This window comes from Triticum urartu, chromosome 5A (genome assembly GCF_056163025.1).
Source record: "Triticum urartu cultivar PI428250 chromosome 5A, HENAU_Tu73, whole genome shotgun sequence".
Classification (NCBI taxonomy): Eukaryota; Viridiplantae; Streptophyta; class Magnoliopsida; order Poales; family Poaceae; genus Triticum; species Triticum urartu.
Genome location: NC_141877.1, coordinates 650,609,111 through 650,622,099, shown reverse-complemented (window position 1 = coordinate 650,622,099; position 12,989 = coordinate 650,609,111). Strand labels below are relative to the sequence as shown.

The window sequence follows — 12,989 nt, the reverse complement described above, 5'->3', positions numbered from 1 at the left end:
AGCTAGATGGCAGTTCCTTACCTCCCCTCGTAGTTGAGGGGTAGATCTTGGTTTTTGGATCTCTCAAGTTCTTCATAATGATAAGCAGATATATATCCCAAGTGACTCAAAGAATAGAGCTATACTCCCCGGCAACGGCGCCAGAAAATAGTCTTGATAACCCACAAGTATAGGGGATCGCAACAGTTTTCGAGGGTAGAGTATTCAACCCAAATTTGTTGATTCGACACAAGGGGAGCCAAAGAATATTCCCAAGTATTAGCAACTGAGTTGTCAATTCAACCACACCTGGAAACTTAATATCTGCAGCAAAGTATTTAGTAGCAAAGTAATATGATAGTAGTGGTAACGGTAGCAAAAGGTAATAGTAGTAAAAGTAATGTTTTTGGTATTTTGTAGTGATGATAGCAATAGCAACGGAAAAGTAAATAAGCGAAGAACAATATATGGAAAGCTCATAGGCAATGGATCAGTGATGGAGAATTATGCCGGATGCGGTTCATCATGTAACAGTCATAACCTAGGGTGACACAGAATTAACTCCAGTTCATTGATATAATGTAGGCATGTATTCCGAATATAGTCATACGTGCTTATGGAAAAGAACTTGCATAACATCTTTTGTCCTACCCTCCCGTGGCAGCGGGGTCCTTACGGAAACTAAGGGATATTAAGGCATCCTTTTAATAGAGAACTGGAACAAAGCATTAACACATAGTGAATACATGAACTCGTCAAACTACGGTCATCACCGGTAAGTATCCCGATTATTATCACTTCGGGGTTAACAGATCATAACACATAATAGGTGACTATAGACTTGCAAGATAGGATCAAGAACACTCATATATTGATGAAAACATAATAGGTTCAGATCTGAAATCATGGCACTCGGGCCCTAGTGACAAGCATTAAGCATAGCAAAGTCATAGCAACATCAATCTCAGAACATAGTGGACACTAGGGATCAAACCCTAACAAAACTAACTCGATTACATGATAGATGCCATCCAACCCATCACCGTCCAGCAAGCCTACGATGGAATTACTCACGCACGGTGGTGAGCATCATGAAATTGGTGATGGAGGATGGTTGATGACGACGATGGCGACGGATTCCCCTCTCCGGAGCCCCGAACGGACTCCAGATCAGCCCTCCTGAGAGGTTTTAGGGCTTGGCGGCAACGCCGTATCGTAAAATGCGATGATTTCTTCTCTCTGATTTTTTCTCCTCGAAACACAATATTAGAGTTGGAGTTGGAGTTGGAGTCGGAGAGGCAACAGGGGGGCCACGAGGTAGGGGGCGCACCCTAGGGGGGCAGGCGCGCCCCCCACACTCGTGGAGAGGTGGTGGCCCCCTGGCCTTCATCTTTTGCAGGTATTTTTCTTATTTTCTGAAAAGTGGCTCCGTGAAGTTTCAGGTCATTCTGAGAACGTTTGCTCTTGCACATAAATAACACCATGGTAATTCTGCTGAAAACAGCGTCAGTCCGGGTTATTTCCATTCAAATCATGCAAGTTACAGTCCAAAACAAGGGCAAAAGTGTTTGGAAAAGTAGATACGTTGGAGACGTATCATAGATCTCCCCGGCAACGGCACCAGAGATCCTTCTTGCCACCTCTTGAGCATGCGTTGGTTTTTCCCTTGAAGAGGAAAGGGTGATGCAGCAAAGCAGCGTAAGTATTTCCCTCAGTTTTTGAGAACCAAGGTATCAATCCAGTAGGAGACCACGCGCGAGTCACCTCGTACCTACACAAACAAATAAGAACCTCACAACCAACGCGATAAAGGGGTTGTTAATCCCTTCACGGCCACTTGCAAGAGTGAGATCTGATAGAGATAATAATAATAATAAGATAAATATTTTTGGTATTTTTATGATATAAATTGAAAGTAAAGATTGCAAAATAAAATAGATTGGAAACTTGTATGATGAAAAATAGACCCGGGGGCCATAGGTTTCACTAGTGGCTTCTCTCAAGATAGAATAAGTATTACGGTGAGTGAACAAATTACCGTCGAGCAATTGATAGAATTGAGCATAGTTATGAGAATATTTAGCTATGATCATGTATATAGGAATCATGTCTGTGACAAGTACACTGACTCCTGCCTGCATCTACTACTATTACTCCACACATCGACCGCTATCCAGCATGTATCTAGAGTATTAAGTTCATAAGAATGGAGTAACGCTTTAAGCAAGATGACATGATGTAGAGGGATAAACTCATGCAATATGATATAAACCCCATCTTTTTATCCTTGATGGCAACAATACAATACATGTCATTTCCCCTACTGTCACTGGGATCGAGCACTGCAAGATTGAACCCAAAGCTAAGAACTTCTCCCATTGCAAAAAAGATCAATCTAGTAGGCCAAACCAAACTGATAATTCGAAGAGACTTGCAAAGATAACCAATCATACATAAAAGAATTAAGAGAAGATTCAAATATTGTTCATAGATAATCTTGATCATAAACCCACAATTCATCGGATCTCGACAAACACACCGCAAAAGAAGATTACATCGAATAGATCTCCAAGAGAATCGAGGAGAACTTTGTATTGAGATCCAAAGAGAGAGAAGAAGCCATATAGCTAATAATTATGGACCCGAAGGTCTGAGGTAAACTACTCACACATCATCGGAGAGGCCATGGAGTTGATGTAGAGGCCCTCCGTGATCGATGCCCCCTTCGGCGAAGCTCCGGAAAAGGCCCCAAGATGGGATCTCACGGGTACAGAAGGTTGCAGCGGTGGAATTAGGTTTTCGTTGTGTCCTCTGATGTTTTTAGGGTACGTAGGTATATATAGGAGGAAGAAGTAGGTCAGTGGAGCCACAAGGGGCTCACGAGGGTGGAGGGCACGCCCAGGGGGGTAGGCGCGCCCCCTGCCTCGTGGCCTCCTCATTGATTGCTTGACATCCACTCCAAGTCCTCTGGATCACGGTTGTTCCGAAAATCACGCTCCCGAAGGTTTCATTCTGTTTGGACTCCGTTTGATATTCTTTTTCTGCGGAACACTGAAATAGGCAAAAAAAACAGCAATTTGGGCTGGGCCTCCGGTTAATAGGCTAGTCCTAAAAATAATATAAAAGTGTATAAATAAGCCCATTAAACATCGAAAACAGAATATATAATAGCATGGAACAATAAAAAAAATATAGATACGTTGGAGACGTATCAATGCCTCAGCCATAGGATTCTATAAAGTATGCTATGCTATGTACTAGACCTATTGTGTACCTTGCCATGAGTTTGGCAAGGGGGTACGATATTGATCTAGGATTGATCACTTGACATCGGTCAAAATTATCCTTAGAAGACTAAGGGGATATTTCTCGGTTATGGAGGTGATAAAGAGTTCGTCGTAAAGAGTTACGCCGATGCAAGCTTTTACACCGATCTGGATGACTCTAAGTTTCGATGTAGATACATATTGAAAGTGGGAGCAATTAGCTAGAGTAGCTCCATGCAGAGCACTGTAGACATAGAAAATTTGCAAAATACATACGTCTCTGAATGTGGCAGACCCGTTGACTAAACTTCTCTCACAAGAAAAACATGATCACTCTTTGGGTGTTAATCACATAGCGATGACTAGATTATTGACTCTAGTAAACCCTTTTGGGTATTAGTCACATGGAGATGTGAACTAATCACATAAAGATGTGAACTATTGGTGTGAAATCACATGACGATGTGAACTAGATTACTGACTCTAGTGCAAGTGGGAGACTGAAGGAAATATGCCCTAGAGGCAATAATAAAGTTGTTATTTATATTTCCTTATATCATGATAAATGTTTATTATTCATGCTAGAATTGTATTAACCGGAAACTTAGTACATGTGTGAATACATAGACAAACAGAGTGTCCCTAGTATGCCCCTACTTGACTAGCTCATTAATCAAAGATGATTAAGTTTCCTAGCCATAGACATGTGTTGTCATTTGATGAACGGGATCACATCATTAGAGAATGATGTGATGGACAAGACCCATCCATTAGCTTAGCACTATGATCGTTTAGTTTATTGCTATTGCTTTCTCCATAACTTATAAGTGTTCCTATGACTATGAGAGTATGCAACTCCCGAATACCGGATGAATACTTAGTGTGCTATCAAACTTCACAACGTAACTGGGTGATTATAAAGATGCTCTACAGGTGTCTCTGATGGTGTTTGTTGAGTTGGCATAGATCGAGATTAGGATTTGTCACTCCAATTGTCGGAGAGGTATCTCTGGGCCCTCTCGGTAATGCACATCACTATAAGCCTTGCAAGCAATATGACTAATGAGTTAGTTATGGGATGACGCATTACGAAACGAGTAAAGAGACTTGCCGGTAACGAGATTGAACTAGGTATTGAGATACAGATGATCGAATCTCGGGCAAGTAACATACCAATGACAAAGGGAACAATGTATGTTGTTATGCGGTTTGACCGATAAAGATCTTCGTAGAATATGTACGAGCCAATATGAGCATCCAGGTTCCGCTATTGGTTATTGACTGGAGAAGTGTCTCGGTCGTGTCTACATAGTTCTCGAACCCATAGGGTCCGCACGCTTAACGTTCGATGCTGATCGGTATTATGAGTTTATGTGATTTGATGTACCAAAGGTAGTTTGGAGTCCTGGATGTGATCACGGACATGCCGAGGAGTCTCAAAATGGTCGAGACATAAAGATCTATATATTGGAAGGCTATTTGGACATCGGAATGGTTCCGGATGAGTTCAGGCATTTACCGAAGTACCGGGGGGTTAACGGAACCCCCAGGGGAGTCAATGGGCCTTAATGGGCCCTAGTGGAGAAAGAGGGCAACATGCAAGTGGTGGGGCGCGTCCCCTAGGCCCAAACCGAATTGGTTTAGGGTTTGGGGCTCCCCCTTTCCTTCTCCTCTCCTCCTCTTTCCCCCTTCTCCTAGTAGGAATAGGAAAGGGGGACAAACCTACTTGGAGTAGGATTGCCCCCCCCCTTGGGCGCGCCTCCTCCTAGGTCGGCCTTCTCCTCCTCCCCCCTTTATATACGGGGGAAGGGGGCACCCCATAGACACACAAGTTGATTGTTTAGCCGTGTGCAGTGCCCCCTCCACAGATTTCCACCTTGGTCATATCGTTGTAGTGTTTAGGCAAAGCCCTGCGCCGGTAACTTCACCATCATCATCATCATGCCGTCGTGCTGACGAAACTCTCCCTCGACCTCAGCTGGACCTAGAGTTCATGAGACGTCACCGAGCTGAACGTGTGCATATCGCGGAGGTGCCGTACCTTCGGTGCTAGGATCGATCGGATCGTGAAGACGTACGGTATCTTCGGTGCTAGGATCGGTCGGATCATGAAGACGTACGACTACATCAACCGTGTTGTCATAACGCTTCCGCTTTCGGTCTATGAGTGTACGTGGACAACACTCTCCCCTCTCGTTGCTATGCATCACCTAGATAGATCTTGCGTGATTGTAGGAATTTTTTTGAAATACTGCATTCCCCAACACTTGTTACACTTGAGGACTGTGAATACTCCAGCCAGTTAGGCGTCGCGTTCTGAGCATCTAAGAGTTTTTCACACAAACAGTGGTCGATGTGTGATGGCATTGAACGGATTCTCCGGAAGTTGGAAGCACAAGGTAGAGTAATGAGGAACTTAATTTTGCTCGAGCGTTGACTCTGAAGAAGACAAGAAGGGACTACAGTTGCAGGTGGAGTCACATGAAGTCTGGGAGTAGCAGCGGTGCTCATGACGTATCTCAAGTGCAATGTACATGGAGGTTCGACGCATGGATGAATTCAAGGTGGTGAAGAATATTCGCCAAGGTGGAGTTTGTTAGAGTTGTGTCAAATATTATTGTACAAGGTAGGTTACAGTTGGACTTGGTTTTGGAATGTGTGTAGACAGGGTAGGAGTTGTGTCCTAATAGGACACTTGTATTCCAGACCTCTCATATATAGTGAGGGTAGACACATGATGTAACATATGCCAACATAATAGCACAGGCACGCGGGGGAACCGGCGACGTGTGCCGGCGCCCGGGCGGCCAGGGTGCGGTATTGTAGCGGTGTCATGGGGAGGAGCGCCCATAGTCAGGCCCCAAGGATATAGCCATGATAGTGAAGCTCATTAACAAATCTCGGTGTCGTGCTCGTGTGATTGCTTGGTTCTCAGTAGATTGACGGTGCGTCTCGGATTAATTCTAACATGCATGCACACGCACACATACATGGTCAAGCTCACAACCTGCTTGATCCACTAATCGCTCCCACTAGCCGGTATCTAGGCCACAAGTAACAGCGCCTCACACTTACTTGGTCCACAACTAAGCCTATCAAGCCGCTAGCTTTATCCATGCAAGTATGTGCGGCACTACTCTAACTAACAATGCATGCACTTGACATGACTAAACACAAAATAATCTAAACCTAGCACTAATGACAAACTTTGTTCCAACACAATGTTCCTCCTCCTCCAAGGGACCGGACTTGCGCGGCTGGCCGGATTTGCCGGTTATACGCCCATAAAACTGGCCGGAGTTGGAGGGGGCAAGGCGGACGACTTCTTGCGCTCCTCGTCGACGGCCACGGGTGACTGCGGCGGTGGGTCCGTGAGCCGGTAGCGCGTCTTAGCTCGCAGTAATGGTCTCAGTCCCGCTAAAGTGGAAGTGGAGGCGTTGCGTATTCTATCGTCAGCGCGAGGCGCGAGGGGTGGGAGGGCTTATGGACGCCGCCGGTACCAAAATCGAAGCCGGATGAAGAGGACAAGGACATCTAGCAGTCCTTGAAGGAGACACGCGGCGCATCCCGATCTCGGGAGTTGGATGAGAACGGGTGTGTGTGTGACGACCTCCCGATGTCATCAATCTCCATGCCGAGGTCGAGCAACTCGGCCTCGGAGGTGTGGCTGCTCCCGAGGGTAGGTGCACCTGCATGAACCGTACACTTGAAAAATATATAAAGCAAAAAAAATCTAAAATTTTGGGACATCAAACTAGATCAATAGTTTTAGCTTCCTGTGGAATTTCGTGCCCAAATAACATTCGAGGAGTCCCCAGTAAAAAAACAAAAAAATCACTCCTCGAAAGTGAAGAAAACTTTGAACACAGATTTTGTTATTTTTGCTAAGGGCTCCTTGAATGTTATTTGGTCATGAAATTTTACAGAAAGCTAAAACTTTTGATCTAGTTTGATGTCCCAAAATTTCAGATTTTTTTAAGTTTGTTTTGTATTTCTTTCAAGTGTACTGTTCATGCAGGTGTAGGTGTATTCGGGGACGATTTCTGCTTCCCGAGGAAGTTCCCGATGAGTCGCGTGGGCCGGTCCTCGCCGACCTCCGCCGCCGCCTTCTTCGTTGAGAGCGAAGGGGACGATACCTGTGGCTGCAGTGACGCCGGCCGATTCTTGATGCTAAAGTCATCGATGCGGCACACGTGGCCGCCCTCGTTCCTCCAGAAGTCGAAGCTCGTCTCAGCCCACCCCTAGGATGGCGAGCTGGCGGCGGTGGACAACTTCTTGCTAGCTGTCGGCTTCCTCGCCGCTCCAAGGACGCCCGCGCCGGGCCGTTGCCGTCGCTGTCCGAGGTCGGACAACATGGACTGCTCTTTCGACCGCGTCCGCGACAGTGGCTTTGCTGACCTGAAGATGCTCTTTCGTTGCACCTGATCCATAGCCGCCGACCAACAGAAGCAAGGTTTAGGGCCCTGGAGAGAATGACCAAATACATGTATCCCAAATATATCTCTAACACACCTAGTTCGTCGCCGCCGACCAACGGAAGCACACACACTCGCGAGTTTTCACGTCAAATTTCTTGGGTGATTCAAGAGTGGAGGAGTTGTGTTGCAAGGTTAGGGCCCCGGGAGTGTGGTATTAACGAGGCGATGGAGAACGACGTGGAGCAGCACAAAGCTGACAGCACCGCACGCATGCTGAGCACATGTACGTGGCATTCTGTGGTTGGGATATGGACACGATCGAAGGGCAAAGCTAAGATTCGGTTTTGCTATTTCGCAATTGCATTTAGACTAAACTTAGGTTCTATGCAATTTGTGTGCAAACCGTACCTACAATATGCTTATTTGTGTATTTCATGTAATAAACAGTGTAATTTATGGTTGTGTGCATTTTTTTCATCGTTTTTTTGTTTTTCTTCTTCTTTTAGGTAATACCAATGCCCTTAATTTATTCCTTTTTACCACATTACAGACGCAGACGCTCATACATATGCACATACAGTCACCTCTATGAACGCACACACACCCTACCCTCATGAGCCCCTTTGATAGACTGAAGTGACGCACCATCTTAAATTTGACGAAGTCACAACACGCGCCTCCGTAGTCGATGAGAACATCTCCTCTCCGTGAACAAACATCATTGAAAGGCTGAAATAAATACTACATGAAAATATGAGCATCAGTGTCAAGTTTAGCATCATGGATCTGTTTATTAGTTTTTTAATGCAAAATAGACTTTATTTCTCATATGATGATCATGTCGTTTACAAGTAAATGAGATACAAAGTCAGGGATTACATCATCCCAAGAACCCGAAGATATAGAGACAGCTCTTATCGACAACAAGTAAATGAGATACCAATAACATTCAATACATAGTCTCCTCAGTTTCTACGTGCACTCATCTTATTGGAGGTGGGTAATTAAAGAGGAGATGGATGGTGCTTTGCACCTTCCTAATGCATTTTCTACTCCACTTCATAATTTGTCTTAAAATACTATATGTCCATTTATTTGAGAACGGTGGGAGTATTTAGCTATAGTTGCTACCATTGTCACTGGACATGGACGGTAACTGTTATATTTGTGATCTCATAACGGGATGTCCCGCCACTTCATGAATAATTCCACGTCGTCGGCATCCTTGTGGATTGCAGAGGGGGCGCGTTTCGCACGTTCACATCAAGGGGCAACATCCGGTACTCGATGTCGAGGTCCCTCAAGACTCTGATCATCTCTTGGAGCACGAGTTCCCGCCTCACAAACCTCATACCCATGTCCTGGAAGTTGAGTCTGTGCCGCAGCCATATGGATACTTTCAGCTTGTTGGTGTCATCTACATCTCGGAGGACAACCATCGCACCAGGGTACCAATGTTCCTTCTTACTGTCAATGTAACTGGATTATCATAAGAAAAGAAAACTAATATTAGTTCGATGTGGTAAGATCAGCAACAAATGGCACTACAAATTATTGATGTGTTATGTTTACGCCAATTTGTGAACATATATGAACTGAGACAGAAGCACTGGTACGCACCGAAGTATTCTTTCCTTCATGAGCGTCAGTTTTTCCATCGGTGTGGCTACATGAATAGAGAAGTCAACCCCTTCTCCCATATCAGGACTCCTATAGAAGTTAAAAATTGGTTTGGTGGCAAGTACACTGTTTGGATAATAGATCTTCAGGTTATCATAACGAAGAAAGACTGTTGTCATGATATTCATTTCCTCTACAACAACCTAAAATTCAAGTGGTTAAACGTCAGTCCACGAATGCGAGGTAATTTTCAACTAAATAAATAAGTAGCACCGATCGAGAATATATTCATTACCTGAACCTCTTCAATTTCACAGCGGTCACCAACATCGAAAGGATGCATAACGAATAAGAAGATAATTGCCTCGAAAATCGTCTTCAAGGTATTCCCGAATACAAATACCGCCACAAGAAGTTGTGAACTGAGGAATACAAAGAATTGTGTCGTTGCTACGCCGAGAATAAGGAGCCAGAGAGCGGACACTATGAGGCCAACAACAACATTGGCCATCTGGTTGAGCTTGTTAACTGCTGTTTTTGTATCATTAAGTGTTAGGGCAAGAGCTTTGCGCTCTCTAAATGCCTTCACCTATAGAATGAAGTTTCATTGATAATGTTAGAGAAGGTATCTTGAAGATTGATGCAACTTGGATAGTAGGGTATATAATAAGATCATTACCACCCAGTTCTTGAGAGACTTCTTGCCGACCCTACAGTGCTCCTGTGCTCCTTCAAAAAGGTGCATAGCTTTGATGGCTTCCTCCTGCTTCATGAAGCGCATCAAGTCTGCCAAGTATATGTGCCTGCATTATTATTTATACATTTAACATCAAGAGCCCGAATGCGTAAATTGTCACTATTCTTAGAACTACAATATTTGAAAATACGAGGACCGAGGGCATTTTGGTTAAGTATTCCTATAAAATTATGCAGTATGTCCTTCCACTTTTGTAATTGACGGTGAACACGACAGTGCGCTATAAGTCTAACAATTATCATGCTATTTATGATATTAAAGAAGAAATAATTATACTACTCCCTTCGATCCATATTAATTGTCGTTGATTTAGTCCAATTATCCGTGTACCTCTTTGTGAGCTCAAAATTCCTACACTACAGGCAAAAGACTATCTGATATAGACTCTAGAGTCTAGACAATAGGAATAAATATAAAATGATGTAATTTGCAAAGAGCTTGTAAAAGGCAAGGATGCCAACAAAGAAATGCTTACTTGGAACCAGGCTTGGCTACGTTGTGAAAGATCTTCTTGGCGGCCAGCTGCGCCTCATATTCAGTGTGAATCTGTGTCCCTGACTCAGCCCCTTCCCCTGCCGTTGCTTGCTGGATCTGCTCATCCATTGTGGCGAGCGTCTCAAAACGAACAATCTTCACCAGCCTCTTCATGTTCCACGCCGAGACGGTTCTCTGATTGAGCCTATGGAGCTTGTCAATGGTGATGCCTTCATCAGCCTCACGCCGTTTCTTCTCCTTCGACAACGGATTGATTCCACCTCCCTTGGAGATCAAACCCGAGACCCGGGTGCCCCTTTGCTCCGGTAGGTTCTTGGTTGGCAAGGCGGGGTGTAGCTCTTTCGGGATGTCTGCGCCGGCGCGCTGGAGCTCACGCACCTCAGCGATCACGTAGTCTTCGTCGACCAGCTGTGGCCCGGACAGTGTGTCGATGACGTACTGGTTGAACAGCGCCTCCTGGATCCGATCAAAGTATGTGGAGACATGGAAGGACGAGGCGAGCACCTTGAGGAGAAGCGTCTTGACGAGGCGGACGAGCGTGGCGACGAGGAGGCAGAGCAGCACCTTGGTCACGTAGGGCAGCACCGCCGTGTTGGTGCCTTCGTCGAATAAGAAGTGCCAGGAGGCGAGCACCATGCCGAGCCAGAGCGCGTTCTGCACGGCGCCGCGTACGCCGTACACGAAGTAGAGCACGCGCTTCCGCAGCACGAAGTTGCGCTCCACGCCGAAGACCGCGATCCGGATGGCCCAGCCGGAGACGAGGCGGCCACAGATGAGCACGAACACGAGGAGCTCCCACTTCCAGAGGTGCAGCTCCCATAGCTTCTTCCGTGACAAGGGCCTTATTGTGAGGCTGCACACTAGTGCCCCGATGATGAGCACCAAGCTGAGCCACTGCAGTATGGTGAGAGCGCCCAGCTTCCCGCGGTTGAAGTCGTCGGGGATGTCGGCGTCTGTGAAGGGGTCGTCGTCGTCCTCCTCCTCCTCCTCCATGGGGCCCGACTTGCGCCGCTGGCCGGGTTTGCCGGTTATACGCCCAGAAAACTGGCCGGACTTGGGAGGGCGCAAGGCGGACGACTTCTTGCGCTCCTCGTCGACGGCCACGGATGACCGCGGCGGCGGGTCCGTGAGCCGGGAGCGCGTCTTGGCTCGTAGTAATGGTCTCGGTCCCGCTGGAGTGGGAGTGGAGGTGTTGCGTATTCCGTCGTCGCCGGCGGGCTTGATGCCTCCGGTATCGGAATCGGAGCCGGATGAAGAGGACGAGGACATCTGGCGGTCCTTGAAGGAGACACGCGGCGCATCCCGATCTCTGGAGTTGGATGAGAACGGGTGTGAGTGTGACGACCTCCCAATGTCGTCCGTCTCCATGTCGAGGTCGATCAGCTCGGCCTCGGCCGCTTTCTGCTTCCCGAGGAAGTTCCCGATGAGGCGCGCGGGCGGGTCCTCGCCGACCTCCGCCGCCTTCTTCTTCGGCGAGAGCGAAGGGGACGATGCCTGCGGCTGCAGTGACGCCGGCCGATTCTTGAAGCTGAAGTCATCGACGCGGCGCGCGTGGCCGCCCTCGTTCCTCCAGAAGTCGAAGCTCGCGTCGGCCCACCCCTGGGAGTGGGACGGCGAGCTGGCGGCGGTGGACAACTTCCTGCTGGCTGTCGGCTTCCCCGCCGCTCCGAGGACGTCCGCGCCGGGGCCGTTGCCGTTCCCATCGATGTTCAGAACCACGTCCCGTCGCTGACCGAGGTCGGACAACATGGACAGCTCTTCCGACCGCGTCCGCGACAGCGGCTTTGCTGACCTCAGGATGCTCTTCCGTTGCACCTGGTCCATAGCCGCCGACCAACAGAAGCAGTCACACACGCGAGTTTTCGCGCCAAATTTCTTGGGTGATTCAAGAGTGGAGGAGTTGCGTTGCAAGGTTTAGGGCCCCGGGGGTGTGGTATTTAACGAGGCCATGGAGAACGACGTGGAGCAGCACAAAGCTGACAGCACCGCACGCATGCTGAGCACCTGTACGTGGCATTCTGTGGTTGGGATATGGACACGATCGAAGGGCGAAGCTAAGATTCGGTTTTGATATTTGGCAATTGCATTTAGACTAAACTTAGGTTTTGTGCGCAAATCGTACCTACCGATAGGCTTGTTTGTGTACTGTATGTAAAACAATGTAATTTATGTGCATTTTGTTCATCACTTGGTTTTAGTTTTTTTTCGTTTTTCTTCTTCTTCTTTTGAGACCTTTTACGGTACATCAGATTAATTTAGACCCTTTATTTCTGTGATTTAATGGCTCAGATGCCACAATACTACTGCATAATTTGGGCAGTATATTAAGGTATAAAGGTATTTGGGCAGTATATTAAGGTATAAAGGGTATTTTGGGATAGTTCGGTCAATGATCCACCGAGGCTGGTGCTCTTGGACTGCGCACGGAGTAAGTATCGAGGGCTCAAGGCTAAC

General features: G+C 46.8%; 1 protein-coding gene across 1 annotated transcript; it reads right to left on the bottom strand.

Annotated features, from left to right (window-relative positions):
• Positions 1-8,475: 8,475 nt before the first annotated feature.
• Positions 8,476-12,424, bottom strand: LOC125506377 (mechanosensitive ion channel protein 6-like). The gene is made up of 5 exons (XM_048671201.2): positions 10,516-12,424; positions 9,963-10,086; positions 9,579-9,872; positions 9,284-9,486; positions 8,476-9,142 (listed from the first exon to the last, which is right to left on the bottom strand). The coding sequence occupies exons 1-5, from the start codon at positions 12,357-12,359 to the stop codon at positions 8,860-8,862; spliced, it is 2,748 nt and encodes a 915-aa protein (XP_048527158.1). The 5' UTR covers positions 12,360-12,424; the 3' UTR covers positions 8,476-8,859.
• Positions 12,425-12,989: the final 565 nt, after the last annotated feature.

What these genes read in the sequence shown, in the direction of transcription:
- LOC125506377 (XM_048671201.2), bottom strand. Translation starts at nt 12,359, where the DNA reads ATGGACCAGGTGCAACGGAAGAGCATCCTGAGGTCAGCAAAGCCGCTG. An exon ending in GTAGCCAAGCCTGGTTCCAA is followed by an intron (nt 10,087 to 10,515) that starts GTAAGCATTTCT and finishes ATAATAATGCAG; the next exon opens with GCACATATACTTGGCAGACT. An exon ending in ATGAAGGAAAGAATACTTCG is followed by an intron (nt 9,143 to 9,283) that starts GTGCGTACCAGT and finishes ATGATAATCCAG; the next exon opens with TTACATTGACAGTAAGAAGG.